This window comes from Nelumbo lutea, chromosome 1 (genome assembly GCF_056320005.1).
Source record: "Nelumbo lutea isolate HS-2025 chromosome 1, American lotus-T2T, whole genome shotgun sequence".
Taxonomy (NCBI): Eukaryota; Viridiplantae; Streptophyta; class Magnoliopsida; order Proteales; family Nelumbonaceae; genus Nelumbo; species Nelumbo lutea.
In genome coordinates, this window is record NC_142684.1 from 40,435,509 (window position 1) to 40,456,822 (window position 21,314).

A 21,314-nucleotide genomic window follows, 5' to 3' on the forward strand; every position below is an offset into this window, starting at 1 on the left:
CTTTAAGACAATATATAAACAATAAGGGTGAGTAGTCGATTAGTTAAACCGTAAGGGTAGCTTAAAAAATTTGTCTTTTCCGAAACTCTAATAAATCTTTAAATAGGTTTTAAAACTTTAGGTACTTTTTAATAATTGTTAGGACACTTAAGAGGTACTTTAAGTAATTAACCCACTTATAAATCAATTTTGGAGCATTCTGTGATCATATAATCTTTTGTAATTAATTTATTCCAAGCCATGTTCCAGCCCAAGTTCCAACAATTCACATTGACAATAGGCTCAAGGATTAAAGTATCGGTATCGGGTATCGTATTGGACAACTCGGATATGGATACGTTTTGGAAACGCATGGATACGAGAAAAAAAGATGGAAACGCATGAATACGCTAGGGAAATACACATGAATTTCATAAATATATTAATCACACTAAATTGAATATCAAAATGATCACAACATAGTATATAAATACATAAAAATGTAAATATTAAGGATATGAAGAAATATATTACGATTAATGAACCGGGATGCATAATTTTATTTATAATGCATCAGTCAAGAGTCCAAGGCACTAAACATATGCACCTATTATATTTTAATTATCACATTAATTATTTTTTATTTTACTATTTTAATGTTTTAACATTAAGAAAAAGTCAACTAAATATTAAATTTTCAAATGTAAATTAAAAATCAATTAATAATTTATAAAAATATTATCTTAACATAAATTATACCAAAATTGTTAAAGTTTCTAAGATGCATATCATATACAAATTCATAGTTTTTAATTACTAAAATAATTATTCCATTATTAATATTTTTATTTATATAAATTTTATAAAATAAAAAATCATTTTTTGAAATAAATGTAGTTTAGTGGATTTGATAGGTTCATTTTAATAATATATTCTTAAATATTTTGTATATAATATTTTTATTTTTTTGTAAATAATAAATATGTTGTCTTATTAATTAAATTAAAATATTAGTTAATAACTAATAAAAGTATATAAAAATTTTAAGATTTATATCATGTGAAAATTTATAAAATTTAAGTACTAAAATAATTATTCTATTTGTATAAATTTCTTGATATCAAAAATCATCTTTTTTATATAAATGTGGATTTGATACATTATTTATTCTATTAGTTTATAAAATACTATTTTTAAATTTTTTTTTAGTAAGTGTTGCTAAATATAAATATGTTGTTTTGTTTAAATTGCATGTGAATAGAAAAAACGTTTATAAATTTTATTTTATTTTACTTTATATTACAAGACGTAATGCGGCTTACTGGTTTGGAAACACTACAAATTTTGTTGCATGTGAGGCGACTTGGGTTCAAATCACCTCATACAATTTTTTATAGAGTTCTGAATGGATGCAATGCATATCGCTTTGATGCTTCTATTGGAAAAGTTAAGAGCCACATTATGGGCTTTCCAAACCGCCTAGGCTTCAGCTACATTTACTATAATAAACCCAATTTTACTAGCTTTGAGATCCAAGATGCAGCCCATAAAATCTCCACACAAGCTATAATGCAGTCACCATTGATGCAAGATGCATCAATGTTAATTTTGATTTTATCCAAATCAGGACTTAACCATCTAATAGGTAAAGTTTCATTTTGCTTGAGAGGAAGATAATTAGAATCATCAATATTTTGCTCTAAAATACTTTGATGAGCTCTTTCAATGATTATGGGTGGGGCGTTCATCCATTATTAAAACCTTTATCGTTTCAATTTTTCCATATCTACCATAACAACAAAGTGATTTTTTTTTTCATTTCTTGTGGGTACATCATCAATAGTCTATTCAATGATTTAAATATCGATGCAATACATCTGATATGGGGCATATCGGTATCGGTTAGTAACGATCCAGGATATGCTATGAATACAAGCATATCCCGTCAGTCGTTTGTATCAAACGGATATAGATGCGTATCAGCCTTTATCACATTGTATCGACCATACAACATCGAGGGAGATTAAAGAAATTGATTCCCCCATGGAGAGTGCATGGATCATTGAAGAGTGCGGAGTTCTAGTCGAGAGATTTGAAGGAATCCCCCGTGGAGAGTGCATGGATCATTGAAGAGTGTGGAGTTCTAGTCGAGAGATTTGAAGGAAAGGTCATCACTTATAGGGAAGGCAAAGTGACTGCAAATTAGTTAGCTAACTATGCACACTAACAAAGTTTCAATTCTTGTATTCTTAGTCCTTTAGGCTGCATTTGGATGCGATGTAAATCAAGAACCGATGTAAAATTTACATCAGTTCAGTTTTATAGGCGTTTGGAAAGAGGGTGTAATTATGATCAATGTAAAAATCCACTCCAGATTAGTTTTGCGTGTGTTTTGATGGAGTGGAGTTTTACATCGATAATCGTTGTAAACCTCATCCAGCATAAGTTTTACATCGATAATCAATATAAAAATTACATCGATTTTATTGATGTAAAACTTTACACTCTTCCACCCATTGAATTTTTCAAAAAGCAACAATCGCTTTCACAATTCAATATAAAATGTTATCAATGTATTTTTACATCAATGACGTTTTACACTGATTCCAAACATAGCCTTAAGAGTAATTAGTTGCTTTGATTTCTAGGGACGTGCTATGTAGCCCTGAAAGGATGAGAGATCCATCATATGGATGGCCGAACCCTGTAGGAAGGCTGGGTGAAATTTCAAAAATTTCTCTCATTTGGGAATCACATTCCCTATTTTAGAAAACTGCATTTTCAATTGTCAATTTTGAAACAAACCGGACCAAATCTGAAACAAAAAAGGGAGGGGAGGGATATACCTGATACGGAGTAACAGTAACTCCCAACAAATGTGTTCACACCCAAGGAGAAAACCAAAATCTGCTCCCACTGAAGATGACAGTGTGAGGTGAAGTAGAATCAGCAGGACGATTCTTCAGCAATAACCAAATTCTTCAGCAAGAATGTAGTAAAGGGCTGGTGAGCACAACTTCAGATTGCCCCTTCTAGCAAGAAGCAATATCAAGAACGGTTCTTGATAACTCCCATTGTTGGAGATCGAACTGGGTAGGGGCAGCAAGAATAGGAAGAAAAGAGCAGTCGAACTGTGTGATGTCTTCTCTCTTAATTTAGCAAACTGAGTGTGTTTGGATGTTCGCCCTGCTCTCCTATTTATAGCCTTAAAGAGGGGTTCTCTTAATCTTGTTAAGAGTTTCCTAATCCAAATCTTATATTTGGATATGGACTCTCTTTAAGAGATAAGGATAATTCATTATCTTATCTGCAGATAAAAATCAGCCTTCCTAATCAAATTATGAGTTTTTTATCCAAATCTTTACTTCGATTTTGAATCTTTGAGTGGATAGGGATAATCTCGTATCCTATTAGCTAATCCAAATCCCAGAACCACCCATACTTAATTAATCTTATCAAGCCAGTTCAAATGGGCTTTAGGCCCATTAAGTCTATGTGCTCATTTAACCACTTAACATGCTGCCCAGTTGGCTATCATTGTATGGCATGATACCCAAACATTGATCTACACATCAGCCACATGGGTTCAGCCCAGTCTTATTTACAAGGCCTGGCCGAATTCACTGTAGGAGACAGTAAACCCCTGAGTCCATCACCATGGGCTCTTAACGGGCTCAACATTTACACTAAATGCCCGTTGGGTCCAGCCACCTAATTAAAACCCAAGGATTGTGGGCAGATGCAAGATTAGCCCATCAGGTATTACCTTCAATGGTCTTACACTTAACCTCTCAATCCATAATGATCAAACACTGCCCGACAAGAGATGACCACTCCCTCGATTGTAAGGTACGGTGTTGCACTCTCTACTCACATGGATCCCAGTAATTAAAATCTTTTACAAACATTTTAAAACCATAATAATGTATATCTTTATATAAATATATTTTGTAAAACAAATTTCAACAGTTGAAATCAATTGCCGGCAGTTTTGGTTTCTATTAGAGATAGTGCATCCCCGACCAATCACTTTGTCCGATAAAGGGGTTGATCATGTCACTATGATCACCCACTCAAATAAATTATCGGATTGTCTTAACATATCCAGGTTTTGATCAAAGACAAACCAATCCGACACCTAGTGCAGTATCATTATCAAGTCTAGGGGTCAGGTATAACATTACAGTTTTAGCCATCTATCTCCAAAGTCTAAGGCAATACTAGAATTTTGGTCTGATTTAGAGTTTAAAAAAAAAAACTCATACTACATGTACCACAGGTCTCACCCTGACAGCTGAGATAAGCCACCGCAATCAACTTGGTGACACATCAGTATCAACCTTGATAGGATAAATCTCCCTAGATCTATTTAACAACTGTAAAGATTCTAAATTAACACGAGCCTCATTAAGTATCAAGTTTAATAGTATTACACAAACAACAAGCCCCTCTTTGAAGTTTATCAAAAGATGTACCCACAAGAAGACATCATTCAATCATGGATGTTGGAGAAAATTATTATTCATACACATCTTATGAATATAATTGTTTGTCCAAACACATGCATAAGAGAAATCATTCTTCTATTACCAAATTAACCATCTCCTGAGCTTCCAGTGCACTTAGGCCCCATTCGCTTGGGAGTAAGTTTTGAAAATGAGAGGAAATTGGTCAATGGAAAGGTTGATCAACCTTTCCACTTTCTTTAATTAATGAAATGTGGATCTCACAAAAGAATTAACTTTTCTATAAACAAATCTTTAACAATTTACTTGAAAAGTTTGTGCCCACCTAAGAGGTGAATAAGACTTACACAAATAGGGAAAAATTGGTCAAATATAGTACTAAAAATGTCTTGAAAAATTCGCTTATTTACCTATCTAGCAAAAATTAAGGATAAAAATACATTTACCTAAACATATATTTTCAAATAACACTTGCCTGGATAAACGCATGATGCCTGCACTAATAAAAATTTGAAGCACTCCGTGATTAAATCATCACCATCAAATCAAATTTGGCAGTTCGAAATGTTCAGTGTAGACACCAAGTTGATGAAATAAATAGATAAAGAAAGTCACATCTAATAATACACTTAGTCCTATATATATTTTTTAAAATCAATAAAGTTGAACGCCTTGAAGCTTCTCTGGAAGCAAAAACCAAAAAGAAACTTCAAAAACAAAACTGCATTCCTTAACTTTCTCTTTAATCCCCAGGTCCTTTTGTTCTCTTCTTTGTTTCTCACTACGAACGACCTGCCCTATTGAGACTCACCATGCGGGCTGATGCATCCACCTGCAATCCCCTTCCTGTTGTACCAATCTGGTAAGATCTACCAACCCCTCCATATGCATCTTGGTAACGTGTGCTCTGGTAGCCAGAAGAATAGCCCCCTGTTCCCCGAGACTGACCTGCTCGATCCTTTGTAAAAACTCCGCCAAAAGACTGAGTGGATGCAGATGGTCTCCCACCAACCCCAAAGCCCAAGCGCCCACTGCTTTGTCTTCCATGAGAAAAGTTCTCTTGCCACTTACCCATGGCAGCACCAGCATAATCCTGGCCCTCTCTACGCCTTGGGGGGAATCCATCCAGCCCCCCACCTGTCCTTGCTTCTAAAGCCCTCTCATTGCTCTCAGCAAGAACCGAAAGCTTCTCCGTCAACTGGAATGCAAGGCTCTGCAGTCTTGTGTGCTCAACATTGTGGAAGACAATGCACCGAGTTGGTTGGTCCCAGCTTGCATGAAGCTCCTCCATGATCATCATCTTGCTCACAATACTGTGGACAAGGCGGTCTGAAAGGTCAAACATAGTTGTAAGCTGATCTAAGCTCAGGGAATCATAGGATGAAGAGTAAGTGAACAGGTAAGTCCGCAAGGCCTCTTCCTTGATCTTGGACATGAGCATCTCCAAAACATTTTCGCGGTTCCTGAGGAGCTTCCAAACATCAAGGGACTTTATGACACCAAATGACTTTTGGAAATCTCCCTTGCTCAGGGCTCTAGTGGCAGCCATGACATGGTCTCGAACATTTTCAGGGGGACCTGTGAATGTCTGTCTCTCATTCACCTCAAGCAGTCTACGGAATGTCTTACTGATGACCTTGCGTTTGGCATCATGGGCATTAGCAGCCATATTGGGAACCTCCAAAAGCATGGCACTGATCAAATGGACAGCCTCTAGGAGTTCAAGATTTATATGCATGTGGTACGGCATCTGTCGCCTCCTTTCAAGCTTTTCCTTTAAAGGTAAATTACAAGACAACCAAGATCACAGCTCAGGATCATAAACATGTATCATTGATATATTGCACAGCTTCAATGTATAAAGAAAAACAGCATATAAAATGATACAACATATTTGCAACTACAAAGAAAATTTTTCTATAATTTCATTTATGTGCCATTTAACAACAATTCCAATACAAAAATCACATTAATGATTAATGATTAGACAAGTTCTGATGGGCATTTAGTATTTTAGTATCCAAACCTGATTCAAACCCAACCACAGTTCAACTGAACAACCAGCTAACGTGCCAGGTTTTGCTCCAGGCCAGTTGGGCACAAGTCAATGCAAAAATTAACTTTCAGATAGGTTTAAAGATGCTGCCTAGTAAACTGATAAACACGGGTAGGGCTGTCAATGGACACTTAAAAGTCTGATGCCCAATTCGACTCCGAATCTGATTATCCTGGATTTGGATGTTAGAACTTGCATCAGATTAATAATCAGATCAGATGTAGATTTACACTATCTGATCCAATTGAAACCCGAATCCAATAAAAAAATATTATTTAATGTATATATGTAGTATAATTATGTATAAATATAGATATTATGTATAATTATATAAAGTTTATGATTGATAAGTCTAATGTTTTATATTTATAGACATTTGTTACACATAAATAAGTTAAAAATAATTAGTTTTTTTAATTTTTTAATTTTTTAATTTTTTGATCATTTTAAACACAATAAGATGGTTGTGGATTAAATCCAAATCTGATCTGATATCTGACATGATAATAGGGTGTGGATATGGATCTAGAGGTATCATAATCGGATACGGTTGCAGCTGGATTCAATCTGAATCTGATCTGTTTATAGCCCTAAACTCGACATTATGGGGTCCATACCCCAGACATGGAACTATCATCTTTACACATTCAAACCACAGACCCCTGATCAATGATACTCACTAGCATACCCCTAAATTAATAGAAAAAGGAATCATAGCTTTAAAAGTACCTTAATTTTATTTTCTATCATCAGAAATGCAAGAATATATTGCCTTTTAACCAGGAACGTTATCATCTTCATTTGTAAAAAATAGGGAAATGTCCAAATCCATGTATATGCCACAGTTCAAAGTAGCCAACTAATAAAAATATATTATAGCACAGATGCGAGGAGATCAGAGTCCAATAGTCAAAAAAACGAGAAAAAAAAAAGGAACACCACAAACATGAACTAACAAAATATTTGGAATGTACAACATGGGTAAATCTCATATATTCACCTCATCCAAGAGGGAAAAAGCACATGCACACATAACAAAAGATTGAATGACGTAATTTGGCAGCCAGGAGTTCAATAGGAGACTGAAAGCCTATGAAGTGGTCAGCCTTATCTCCCTCCTAGAAAAATAATACCAATCATATATTTCCTTAGAAAAAGAAAAAAGAAGGTAGATCATTTAGATGGTTTTGTTTCTCTTTTTGGAGGATCAGACTTCCTTTTCATGGAAGTCAACATGACCACTACATATTTCCACCAAAGACTCAATCAAGAGATTCAATCAAAAAGGTATGATCTTCTTCTCTTTCCCCTTCAATTTCACATGAAAACAGGAGCCCCGTCCCATCCTTCTTCCTTCAATTTCATGCCAACACAGAGGCTCCGCCCATGCTTTTTCTTTCAGCTTTCACTTCCATAGAAGCTCTTCTTTCTTTCTTTCTTTCTTTCCCCTTTGATTTCATGCCAAAACAGGGACTCCACCCATGCTTTTTTTTTCTTCAGTTTTTACTTCCATATCAGGGGCTCCCTCTTACACTAAAACATGGGCTCTGCCCTACTCTTATTTTTTTTAATTTATCATAGTTTCTACTACCAAAATAGGGGCTCCGTCCCATTTTTCTTCTTCCATTTATCTTTGTTTTTACACCTAAAACAAGGGCACCGCCCCATTATTCTTCCTTGATTTCCTGCTGCTTTTGATGTTGAAATAAGGGGTTTTCTCTTTTGTATTAGATTCCAAACAAGGAGCTTCAACCCATATTTTGTGTTTGCCTTTTTTTTATATTAATTGCTATTTTATTTGCATATACACACAAATTCCTTAAAACAGCACCTTAATATTGTTTGGTAGTTGAGAAATATTGAAATAACTCAATATTGTTTTTACATATTCAGTGTGTCAGCTGTGAACCTGTCATTTGTGTCATTGCCTACTCATAATAGATTTTGTTGTGGTCTTGTGGATTCACATTCAGGTAAACTTTTTAAAAGGTAAACACATTTATTTTCTATATTTTTCTTTCATGGTTTGTTGTATTTAGTTTTTTTTATTTTTTTATATTTTCTAATACAGTTACACTCATAACTCGATTCAAGAAGAGAATGTATTTTTTCTTTCAATAATTAATTTAGTTTTTTCATAGAATAAAGGTTAAGGTGATTTCATACTTAAATATCAATATTCAATAAAGAATGGCTTGTGTGGGTGCTAGTCAAGAAGGAACTCAAGGAAATAGAAGGGATCCAACTTGGAAGTATTGTCGATTGCATGATCCCAAGAACACCAATGGAGTGACATAATTTTTATGGAAAAGTTACTAATGGAGGAATTTAGAGTCAATGAACACATCTTTGGTGGTAGGAGCAATATAAAAGGTTGTAGTAAATGCCCTAAAAATGCTAGGGAAGAGATTGGCTTATATGAACAAAAAAAAACAATAAAAGAAGGCATGATTAAGGAAGAAGAGGGTACTCGCATTTTAGATTTTGATGACTTTGAAAACATGGTTGAAGATGAAAATGATTTGGGAGATGCTGTTCAAGTACTTGGAGTTAGTAGCCAAGGGAAATCTACTGTGAAGCATCATAAATCTTCATCTCCATTTATCGGTACCAATAGTGGGAGTGCAATGCAGCTTCAAATACTGGGTCTTTGGGGTTTAAGAGATCAAGTTCTAAGCCCATTAGGCCACCACCTATAAAATGACAAAGGGGCACCATGAATAAATTTATTTCTACACCTAACCCAGAACAAATTGTGGAAATGCAAAGACAGCAAAAAAGATTAGCAAGCAACCATTCGTGATGCCATCAGTGTTTAAAAAGCGCAAGGTGCAAAAAAGGCCAAGGGCCAAGTTGCACCCGAGGCAAGAGGTGCACGCCTTTTTAAAGCAAGGCACAAAAATACAAACAAATTGCTAAAAATTCAAAAAATGCCAAAAATTCAGAAAATGCATAAATATTAAACAAGATATTAATAAGAAATATAAACTTAATTTTTAAAATTAATGTTTTAAAAAATCTATTATCTAAAATTAAAATACATAAACATAACATGTAAAGCATATTCAAATGAAAATTTAAAAATAAAATCAAACATATAAAACATTTTCACACATGTAAAGCCCACGATCTCCTTTTTTATTCAATTGCATTACTTCAAGTAACTAATGTGATGTAACACATATTACATTCCTAATTCTACTGGTCACCTTTGTGCCATGCCACTCGAGGCAAGCCCAAACAAGTCCATGTTAGGGCCTTAAATTCTTAATTCTCACACAAAAATAATGACTTTATAATTTCATTTGCCTTTTAAGAAGATATTTTATTAAGATGAATGAATGAACATAAGCAAATAGGGGGTTCTAACTCCGAAAAAGCGTACAGTTTTCAAAAGGTGCATGTCTGGGCCAAGGCACAAGGCACATCAGGCGCACACCTAGGCAAACCAGGCATGCACCTTTTGAAAGTGCTGCGCCTAGGACCTGAGTGAGGCACCTACCCTAAAATGTGCCTCGCCTATGCGCCTAGAAACGCCTTTTAAATCATTGGATGCCATATAACAAAGAGAAAAGAAAATAAGTTTCTATATGCATTGGTAGATGGTTCAACCAAGTAGGCATTCTTTTGAATACTATTTGTTTAAAAAGTTTCAAGGCAATGGTGAAGGCAATTAATATGGACTGGGATTTAAAGTCCTAACTTATTATGAGATGTTGGTCCCTCTTTTATATTTTTCTATTTTTGTTTTTCTTTTCTTTTTTGAAAATTTTGTGCACCTTTTCAAAAAGGTGTGGAGACACTGGCTTTATTGAACTCTTAGTTAAAGATTGAAACTAATATATTTAAATGATGAATATGATGGCATTTTATGTTTTTGCATGAAACTTACACTTATTTGAAAGATTTCATGTAATTGTTGCTGAATATATGATGGCATTTCATTGAAATTAAACATGAAATTATTACTGATAGTTAATGTACAGGTTTGTTGATTCGTATACAAAACTAAGAAACTAGCTTAGGAGGGGTAGGGATCTATAGATTTTATATTTTCAAATTCCAGAACTCTTAGTTAAAGATTGAAATTAATATATTTAAATGATGAATATGATGGCATTTTATATTTTTGCATGAAACTTACACTTATTTGAAAGATTTCATGCAACTGTTGCTGAAAATATGATGGCATTTCATTGAAATTAAACATGAAATTATTACTGATAGTTAATGTACAGGTTTGTTGATTCGTATACAAAACTAAGAAACTAGCTTAGGAGGGGTAGGGATCTATAGATTTTATATTTTCAAATTCCAGAGCTCTTAGTTAAAGATTGAAATTAATATATTTAAATGATGAATATGATGGCATTTTATATTTTTGCATGAAACTTACACTTATTTGAAAGATTTCATGTAATTGTTGCTGAATATATGATGGCATTTCATTGAAATTAAACATGAAATTATTACTGATAGTTAATGTACAGGTTTGTTGATTTGTATACAAAACTAAGAAACTAGCTTAGGAGGGGTAGGGATCTATAGATTTTATATTTTTAAATTCCATCGCCTAGGCGCCTGGGTGCCCAGTGCCCTGTGGTCATCTAGGCTTGCCTAGGCACCTTGACAACTATGTTTTTTTATCAGAAAAAAAAAAGTTTCATTAATAACAGAGAAGGAACAACCTTGACAACTATGTTCTTTAATTCATAATCAATATAATGTATTGTTGCTGACAAAATATACTCTGTTTCAATGTAAAAAGAAAGGAAGCAAAAAAAAAACTAAATATCCCATGCTTGGAGATGTATCAAATAACAATAAAGATTATACAACTAATCCAACTCCTGTAACAGATATTCACATTCTTTTAAATAAAATTCTGCCAGGAAAACATGGAGGAAGTAAGCAATGCAACAAAAAGTTACAACAAACAAAAAATGTACCTGTTCTGGAGTCTTGTCATGATAACGGCTCTGTGACACACCCTGTGCAAGTAACTCCTTTACCCTACCACCTGCATATAGTTCAGAAAGGCATCCATGTGCCTCTGCTATTAGCCCAACCCTAAATGCACAAAGACCAAGTTGAGCCATAGCCCTGTTGAAAAGAATCTGAGTTGAAATGTCCATGTGTTGAACTCCATCCTGCAAATGACTCATCAATAATAAATCACGGGAAGTTGAAAATTCATCCAGAATAGCATGGTGGTATATATCACAGAGCATTGCACGGGCTTTAGTTCGCTCATCCCCATACTTGTAAATGAGGGAAACCAGTAGATCCATCAATGTCCTGCTATTTTCCGGAAAAGTGGGCCTTCGAGGCACATGCTCAAGAGTAACAACAAAGGAAGGAGGGCCCCTAGTTTCCTCAACTGCTTGGGGCTCCTCATCTCCTTCAGCTTCCCCATTCTCTCCACTCTCTGTATGCTCAACCATCTTCCTCATGGCATTATAAACTTCTTGGGGTTTATAATATATCAGCTCAACACGTCTCAGTGCAACCTTTGCAGCTGCCTTAAAATCTCCAATCCTTTCCAGATAATCCTGAACATTCTGGGCAAGAACAAGGAATGTAGGCTCATCCCTCAGTCTCTCAACATACTCCCGAGTGTGTGGATCAATGCATTGCAAGCTTTTAAAAAACTCAGCATCAATCCTCTCAAGGAATGCAACCAAATTCCCCCAAACACGAATTGTCCCCTTATAGTCTGTTCCTTTCTGGGTTTCCTTTTCCTCAGGCTCAACCGAGTCATCTACCACAATGTTTGGATATTGTTCAAGGATGTCAAGTATCACAAGCATGTTTTGCACACACTTCTTCCATACATTTATAGGCATGTGTCCACTGAGACTTGGGTTCACATCAAACTGGGCAGAAACAACATTAAATAGGATTTCAAGCTTCTGGGCAGGAGTCTTGGCAACCCTTGTGAGGAAGGTGAGCTGCTCAACCTGCTCAACCCTTCCAGTTCCTTTCCGACCCCTTGCAGCAACAATCTCCTTAAGCTTCTTATCAACTGTATCCCAGGTGATTTCACTCGGGTCTTTCATGAACTGCTTGTCCATAAGTTTATCTTTCTTGCTTATCTTTTTCTCCCAAACCCCAGTCCCCTCAGCTTGGTTATCCCCGCCCTCTCCATCTTCTTCCTCATCCTCTTCCCCAGAATCCGACATCATTGAAATCTTTGATGGGTCCTCCTCAAACTCTGATCCTGACTCATCCTCATCTTCTGTCTGCTCTTGCTCTCCTTCATCCTCACTCTCAGGATTTTCCCTGTATTTATTAATCAAATCCTCAAATTGCTTATTGTTCTTCTTAAGCTTCTGTTTCATCGAATTCAATGCTTTGGCATTGCTACTACTCATCTTCTTCTTTGCATCCTTATTGGCTAATGCCTGAGCCAAGAAGTCCTCCAACATCACAAGAGTCTTGATATAAAGTGTAGGGACCTTTTCGGACTCTGTGACCCGTATAACCTTCTCAAGCTGCTTGTTTATCTTGTCAAAGCTCTCCTGGAGACTGACCCAATCATTTATCTTCATGGCATTCTTCATCTGGTCCACAGTAGCCATCATCTCCTCAAACCGCTTATCTTTTGCAGATCTGACAACACGCTTCTGACCATCTGAATCATCACTATCACTTGCATTCCCTTGGAGATATCTGCTTCCAGCAGCTTCTCCAGCAGTCTCACCGGCACCACCAGCATCAATGTCATCCTCGTAATCACTCTCCTCCTCCTCGGTGTCATTGTCACTCTAAAACAAAACACACAACGTATACAACTTTTACATTAATGGAATCTACATGCGTCTCCAAAATTTGATAATTGTGCGAAGTTAAGAGAATGCACAAACCTGAACCCAGAATCGAGAAGCCATTGTTTCGAGTGTTTTAAGCTCTCAAACCAGTCAAAAGCCTTGAAAAACAACTGCAAAAACAGGCAAATGGAACATGAATTATTAAAGAATCTGACTAATCAAATCACTTGAAGATTGAGATACGGAAAGAACATTATGTTCGAATAAAGATTGACATCAGATGAATTATATAAGATCCGTAAATTCTCAAAATAAAAAAAAAAAAAAAACAAGAAAAAAGCTTTCCACAATAAAAGCTTTTCCACCGAGGGAAAAAGGAAAAAAAAAATTGCAACATAAGGAGGGGGTTCCCTTGTGAAATTGAAGAAAGCCCTCTGTAACCCATGGCAGATCGGAGAATCTATAAACTAAATACAAAACGATAAAAGCAGGAATGTTGGGTTTTCAATTGAAAAAACGGAATTACTGTCCAGTCTTCGTCTTGGATTCTCAGCTTTTTCATAAAAAAGGGATAATACTCAAGCTAGGGTTTCATCTAAAAGTGTATTAATTACCTATAGATGCAACGCAAGATTTTCCTCGAAATCTCGTTCACTTCGACTTCAAGCCTCAACCGCTCAAATGGCTCTCGTCTTGAATTGAGTTGAACGTCAACCCTTCAACGTATCGGTTCTCCCTCAGAGTTCAGACTTCAAAAGCCTTCAGTCGCTCGTTCTTTCTTGTTCTTCCGAGATGGGTTGATGACAGTTCTAAGCCGTGAAAACACTAGGGTTTTAATCGAGGGTTGCAACTTGTAGCGAGTCCAAAACCTCAAAGGCATGAGAGATTACTTCGGAAAAATGGACGGACGAGATTGGTTTGAGCCTTCGAGGTATCAAGGGGGTATTCGCCGGCCTATTCGGTGCACAGTGCCCCTTGGAAAGTGGGCCCCATACAGATACTACTTACAACACAAGGGTATTCGGGCTGGGCCGTGGGTGATACGAACAGGGTGTTCAACCGAAGCCAGTCGGTTAACCGGTTGATCGGTTTGGTTTGATGGTTTTTTAATTTTTATAATATTTATTATAAAAATATATATAAATATAATAAAAATTTATAAATAAAAATTTATAAATATATAATATTATATTTTAAATAATAAATAATATATAATATATTATAAATATATATTTATATAATGCATATTTATTAATTTATAATATATAATATAGATAAATATATATAAAATATATAGAAATATATATACCAGTCGATTTGGTTAATCGTTGATTTTTTATATTGGTTAACTGAAACTGAACGGGTATCTTCGATTTTTTTAAAACACCAAATCGACCAGTTTGATTGGTTCGGTTTTTCAGTTTTTTTGCTCACCCCTAGATACTATTTTATTTAAATTTTTGAAAAAAAATGTAATGCAAAAGTTTAAATAAATTAACAAAATAAACAAAAATTGAAAAAAATCTTAAAATTTTATTCCATAAGAATTTTTATTCATATAAATATATAATTGCTTGTATATGAAACAATAAAATAAAATAAAATAATTACAATAAATAGTATAATAAAATCTAAAATAAAAATTTATATACATATATATTATATAATAATTATATATGTAAATATACTTATTGTAAGATGATGGCAATGCATAAACATGTAGACCCAGTTGACTCGGGCTGAACCTGGGTCAGATCGGTCCATTTTCACATCAATTAATTAAAAGATTAAATACTAGACATTTTAAAATACCAATAAATCAGCATGTGTCTTAATTAAATAATTGAGTATCGTAGAAGAGCAAAGCATTGAGATTAAGCTGCAAATATTTTAGAAAGGTAAATAAACACGAGCACTAAATAAGTAAATAACGAAAATTGCAGATTAAAGGGTAAAATTCAAAAAGAAAAAAGAAAAAAAGAAAGATCTAGACTAAGAAACTTCTGGATTTTGACCCACTCAAACTCTATAAATAGGAGGTTCCATACCCATTTTGAGGACTTTTGGGACCCATTGCTCCCATGTTGATCCATTTCTTCTCTTTCCTTCCCTCTCCTCCTTTTCCTTGTGCACAATAATCATTTTCTTTTTCTATCCTAGAATTTGATCTTCGATAAATTTGAATTATATTGTCCTAATTCATTACAAAAAAAGAGTATATAAATAGTCTCCTTCTGGGTTGGGTTTCCCTCTCTTCTTACTCCCTTTCTCTACTGTCGTCACTAACCAGCTCCTCAGATTTCAGGGTATAGACCATCAACACCATGCCTTACATTAAAAGTCTTTAGTTAGGCACTAATATCTAGGGGAGGTGGATCAAAGACTTCCGGTTTTGTGCCTAAGATCACGGATAGAAATCTCCATCACGATGTGGCAAACAACTAGCCAGTTTGATGAGGTTGAGATTTCAAGCTTTACTCAAATTCCACTAAAATTAAAATTCCAAACTTACTCCGCATGGAAGCTCCCAATAATCCAAGATCAAAAGCTTTGATTTGATTACAACAATGGTGATGGAGACAGTCTTATATATTTTCAATTGCCTAAGAGTGATAGCTCTGAATTACTTATTCTTATGTTATATATTGCAAAAACAACTTGGTTACGATTGTTGAACCCTTTTTAGTTAGAAATATCCTTTTTGTTTTAGTGATTATTCAGATAAGTTTCCTTTCCATTATTCTATGCATTTGACACTTGCTGACAATTTTCTCTTAGATACATTGAATAAATTTAAACCCATTTGTATGGTGCTTGATTAAGTGTTCCTCAAATGGGTTTTCTTTAAATTATTTAGGTTATATTTGTTTGGTGATTGACTGGTTGTCAAAAGAAGTACTTGTGCAACAAGTACTTTTTAGAAGTGTTTATTTTAACAATCACTTAAGGTTGTTTGGTGACCCACTTGTCAAATCATTTTTTATATTTTTAAGCACTTATTGGGGTGAGGATGTTTGGTGAGCTACTTTCCCCAAAGTACTTATATTGACACAAATGATAATTTTAACCCTCACTTCACTCATACATATAAACAATACTTTTCACATATTATACTATGCATTTCAATGAAAAATCACCACATCATGACACTTGAGAGCCCGCGCCGGCCCACACATGGAGCCACCATGTTGACCCAATTAATAATAATAATAATAACAACAACAATAAAAATAAATATTATTGATAAATAATAATAATAATAATAATAATAATATCATAAATAATAAGAATAACTAATAATAACAAATAATAAATAATATTGATAAACAACACAAAAAAATCTACTCATGCATAGGAACCATCACATAGATAATGTAAACAAAAACAAACAAATATTTTGGATTTCTCACTTGAAAAATCTGAAAAAACGAATCCAAACAAATATTCACCCAAAAAAAAACAAGAAAATAACATCAAGCATGGTGGGGAGAATTTTGGGCGAACTCACCTTCATTCACCTGTAGCTGGATGGTCGGGTGTCGCTGGTAAACTTGCCCAATCACAAATCTGCGAACGGAGAGAAGAGTGCCTTTTCGGGCATTAAAAAACCCAAGAACAATGCTTCAAATCGAATAAAAAAAGCAAACAAATAGTCACAAAGGGAAAAATGGCAGGTTTGCCATCTGTATTTTTGCACTATCGATCATCGTCGATGGACCTACAACTGGAGTCGCCGCCCTCTGCTTGTTGTGTTCGAATAGAAGGAGAGGGAAGAAAACCCTCACATGGGGCAAAACTGGTATTAAATGAATTATTTAGGGACTAAATCATCCCTAAATAATTCATACCCATTTTCAATTGGAGCGCCATCTTGACCCAATTAATAATAATAATAATAATAATGATGATGATGATGATGATAATAATAATAATAATAATAATAATAATAATAATAATAAGAAGAAGAAGAAGAAGAAGAAGAAGAAGAAGAAGAAGAAATAATAAATGTTATTGATAAATAATAATAATAATATCATAAATAATAATAACTAATAATAACAAATAATAAATAATATTGATAAATAACGCAAAAAGAATATACTCATGCATAGGAACCATCACATAGATAATGCAAAAAGAAAAGCAAATATTTTGTATTTCTCACTTGAAAAATCTGAAAAAAAAAACGAATCTATACAAATATTCACCCAAAAAACAAGAAAATAACATCAAACATGGAGGGAAGGAGTTTGGGCGAACTCACCTTCGTTTGCTAGCAACTAGACGGTCGGGTGTTGCCGGCAAACTTGCCCAATCACAGATCTGCAAACAGAGAAAATAGTGCCTTTTCGGGCGTTAAAAAACCCAAGAACAATGCTTTAAATCAAATAAAATAAGCAAAAAATAGTCACAAAGGGAAAAATGGCAGATCTGTTGTCCGTATTTCTGCACCGTCAATTGTTGTCGGTGGACCTGCAATTGGAGTCATTACGCTCTGCTTGCTGTGTTTGAATAGAAAGAAAGAGAAGAAAACCCGCACACAGGGGTAAAACTGGTATTAAATGAATTATTTAGGGACTGAATCATCCCATTCGTTTTGAAAAAAAGCACTTCTCCAAGATGTGCTGAAAAAAAAAGTCACTCTTAGGTCACTTTTTCTATAAGTACTTTTAAAAAAAAGTACTTCTTGGTGACTTTTTTTTACCAAATACACATAAGTACTTTTTTACTACTTAATGTGTGGTCCCAACACTTAAAAGAAGTACTAGTTAAAAGAAGTACTTTTTAGAAGTGAAATCAAATAGGGCCTTAATCTAATTCAATCTTGTTTGAGAAGTGGTTGACCTATTGTTCCATGATAGTTTTTACTTTCCATTCAACGGGTTCACTAACACTTGTTAGTCCCAATGAAGTATCTAATCATTTTTCAATAGCATGAATGCCACTAGTTGAATGGGGAGCTTCTTCTCAACATTTGTTTTCATGAGCAATGAAATTATGGCAAATATTTTGTAATGTTGGTAATAATTAATTTTTTTAACCTGCCCTTTGATTTCAACATTCCCCTATTGGGGCCAATGGCCTTAGCCAAGAGGGGGTGAATTGGGTATAGCTTAAAAACTTGGTTTGATTCAAGCTTAAAACCTTCCCCAAATTTTAATTTTAGCCATCTTGAAGATTCAATACAAAATGTAATGGAATAAAGGCTTGGTTAAAATAACAGTTGTTGTTAGAAGGTTAATCAATAGGATCAACTAACTACTAAGAGATACACTATCTTGAAACAACTGAAAAAATGTACAATAAAAATAGTTATAAATGTTACCAATTAAATAAAGATAAAACAATAATCACAAGTACCTATTTAAAAGTAAATAGCAGCTAATTAAAAGTAATTAGAATAATAAAGTAAATAAGTTACTATAAATGTTAGTAAAATGCAGCTAAAGTAAAAATTAAACAATAAGCTCAAATAATTGCAAAAATGTAAAGGTAACTGAAAGTAAATGAATTGAAAAATAAATGGAAGTTGTAGAAGATGTGTGTGTTGAGTTTTGCAACTAGAGATTAATTGGGACCAATCATAAGATGGTAGCCAAGAGAAAGGCTAACTACTAGTAAATATTGACTTGAGATTCAAGTTAGTTGAATGATAAATAAAATAAAAGAACTACTACCGAAATCTTAAGAACAATTTAACTATTGAAAGTAAACAATGTAGTTGAATAATAAATAAATTGATAAATGTAAACAACTATAGAAATGCAAAAGTAAAGAAATTAAATGTTAGTAGTTAATAATTAGTAAGAGTTAATAACCAATGAATCTTAATAATTGCTAAATGAAAATATTAATGCAATAATTAGTAGGGTTAGTAAAATTAGTAGCTCAATAATTGAACTAAGAAATCTATATCTTATAGTTTTAAAGAAAAATAAATGAAGTAAAGTGCAAAAAATGTAAGATTAGGAGATATTTAAAGTTAAGCATTTAGCTGAAGAGTTAATAAATGTTAATAACAAAGCAACAACAGAAACTTGAAAATTAATGAAAAGTTAAAGCAATAAAAATGGCAAAGAAGGCATGCAAGATTTCTATTGAGATTTGGTAGAAACCCTTGCCTATGTACTCTACCTTAGACATCTTTATCAGCACCTAATTTTTACTCGGTCCGCCGCCTGAACCTCTAATTTACCCCAAACACCAAATCAAGCCTTTTCTGATCCCTTCAAATTAAACACTAGAAAGCCCAAAGAATCCAAAATTTACCCCGAGAGCCCCTAAATCTACCATTAAATTTGCTTGATACCAACCCAATGATAATGATTAACCCCCATCTACACCTTGACCCTCATACCAGACACAATTGTTAGACCTAAGACCTCTCAAAATACCTACCCATGAAATTTTAACCCAAGATTCTCTCGTTTACCCTTTTATCAAACCAAGATTCTATTTCAGATCCTCTCGTTGACCCAAACTCCTACGACCATGACCCCTTGAACCAATCATATATTACCACCATACCCCAAATACCCTAAAATACTAACCTGTAAAATTCCATCCCAAAATAACTTTGTTTTCCCCCAATCGCACCAAGATTTCATTTTCGAAGCCTATATTGATTGAATCAAGCCCTTTTTCTAGATTTACCCGATCGAGGCCTAATTGACCCAATTTGACATCACCAATCAACCCAGAATTTCCAAAAACCCCATCTTGCCAATTTTCAGCCATAAATACCCCAATTTACCCCCTTATCTAAAAAGATTTCATTTTAGTCAATCTCACTAGCTCGAATACACAAAACAACTCTCTGCAGTCAGATCCATCTCAACCCTTTAATTTTTTACCCAAAAATCCCCACCATTGAACCAAAAATTATGGATTTATCCATGGACCGGTTTTGACCTATGTTCATAAAATTATAAAAATACCCCTAAAGTTTACTGAATTTATGAAAATACCCATGGACTCAATATAAATTTAATCAGATGCTCACTGCCATTGTTCATCGTCTTCTTCGTTGAACAGTGGTGGTGATTTTCCCTATTCTGGCATATAATCATCTTCCTTTCCCCCCCTCTCTCTCTCTCTCTCTCCTTCATTCGACAACATCTTCTTCTTTTCGTTCTTCTCCCCTTTACAACACTTTGCTCATCATGGTAATCTCTACGGGAGTAAGTCATTTAATTGGTGGTAAAACTTCCCTTTCCTATCGGTTTTATTTGAGTTTTGGTTATTTTCAATCGGTGGTAAAACTCCCCTTCTCAATAGTCTCTTCCATCTTCTCATCAATTCAATGGTGGATCGAGGCTTCTTCTGTTCTGCCCAACGTCCCCTTTCGAGACAAGCAAGTTGCACACATCCTCCTTAGATCCTTACGCACGAAAGGTGAAAGCCGATTCACTTCTTTCATCCTAGCCCATAGCAGTTGGTAATAAACATGTAAAGAGTCAATCACATTCGATTAGAGCTTCAGTTTGCAGCATCTAGTAATTAGACAGGACATCACCCATGTGAGTTTGAACCGAACCCTCTCTGAATTTTCTTTTGCAATAAGGATTTGAGGTTTGAGAGCAAGTCGATGGAGTAGGTTCCATCGAATTCACTCCTGTAGACTTCCATCCCTGACCCAATCCGACTTGAAATTTTCTCTCATGTGTTAGCTAGATTTCATTGCAATATTGGTAGCGACTAGATTACTGTTGATTTTCTTTTCTCTTTCTCTCTTCCTATTTTACTTTTGAGAGGAGATTTCTTGTTGTTAGGAATCCCATGTCGGCCCCACCTACTAGACTTGGGAGAGGGGTGCCTAACCCCTTCCCTCTCCCATCTGAGTCTTACCCAGACTGGTTTAGCCGGTGCCTCAGGCTACTGGAATCACTATTTGATAAGAATGATTTTGATGCTATTCTTAAAGGTCCCATCACCTCCATTTCTATAACTAATGGGTGGCGATTCCATTTCAGCCCAAGTGAGTTGTTTTCCTAAAGCTCACAGAATGGTGACTCCACTAGGTAGTTCTAGGACCATAGGTGG

At 34.6% G+C, this 21,314-nt stretch overlaps 1 protein-coding gene across 1 annotated transcript; it reads right to left on the reverse strand.

The window, feature by feature from the left end:
- Window positions 1-4,968: 4,968 nt before the first annotated feature.
- LOC148874368 (eukaryotic translation initiation factor 3 subunit C-like) lies at window positions 4,969-14,201 on the reverse strand. Its single transcript, XM_088963502.1, has 4 exons — window positions 13,886-14,201; window positions 13,368-13,441; window positions 11,451-13,268; window positions 4,969-6,219 (listed from the first exon to the last, which is right to left on the reverse strand). Exons 2-4 carry the CDS (start codon window positions 13,389-13,391, stop codon window positions 5,227-5,229), a joined length of 2,835 nt encoding a protein of 944 aa, XP_088819628.1. The 5' UTR covers window positions 13,392-13,441; window positions 13,886-14,201; the 3' UTR covers window positions 4,969-5,226.
- Between the last annotated feature and the right edge of the window lie 7,113 nt (window positions 14,202-21,314).

Excerpts from the sequence above, each read along its gene's own strand:
- LOC148874368 (XM_088963502.1), bottom strand. The coding sequence starts at position 13,391 with ATGGCTTCTCGATTCTGGGTTCAG. Across the intron at positions 13,269-13,367 it reads CTTCTCGATTCTGGGTTCAG|AGTGACAATGACACCGAGGA; the intron begins GTTTGTGCATTC and ends GTTTTGTTTTAG. Across the intron at positions 6,220-11,450 it reads ATGACAAGACTCCAGAACAG|GAAAAGCTTGAAAGGAGGCG; the intron begins GTACATTTTTTG and ends TTACCTTTAAAG.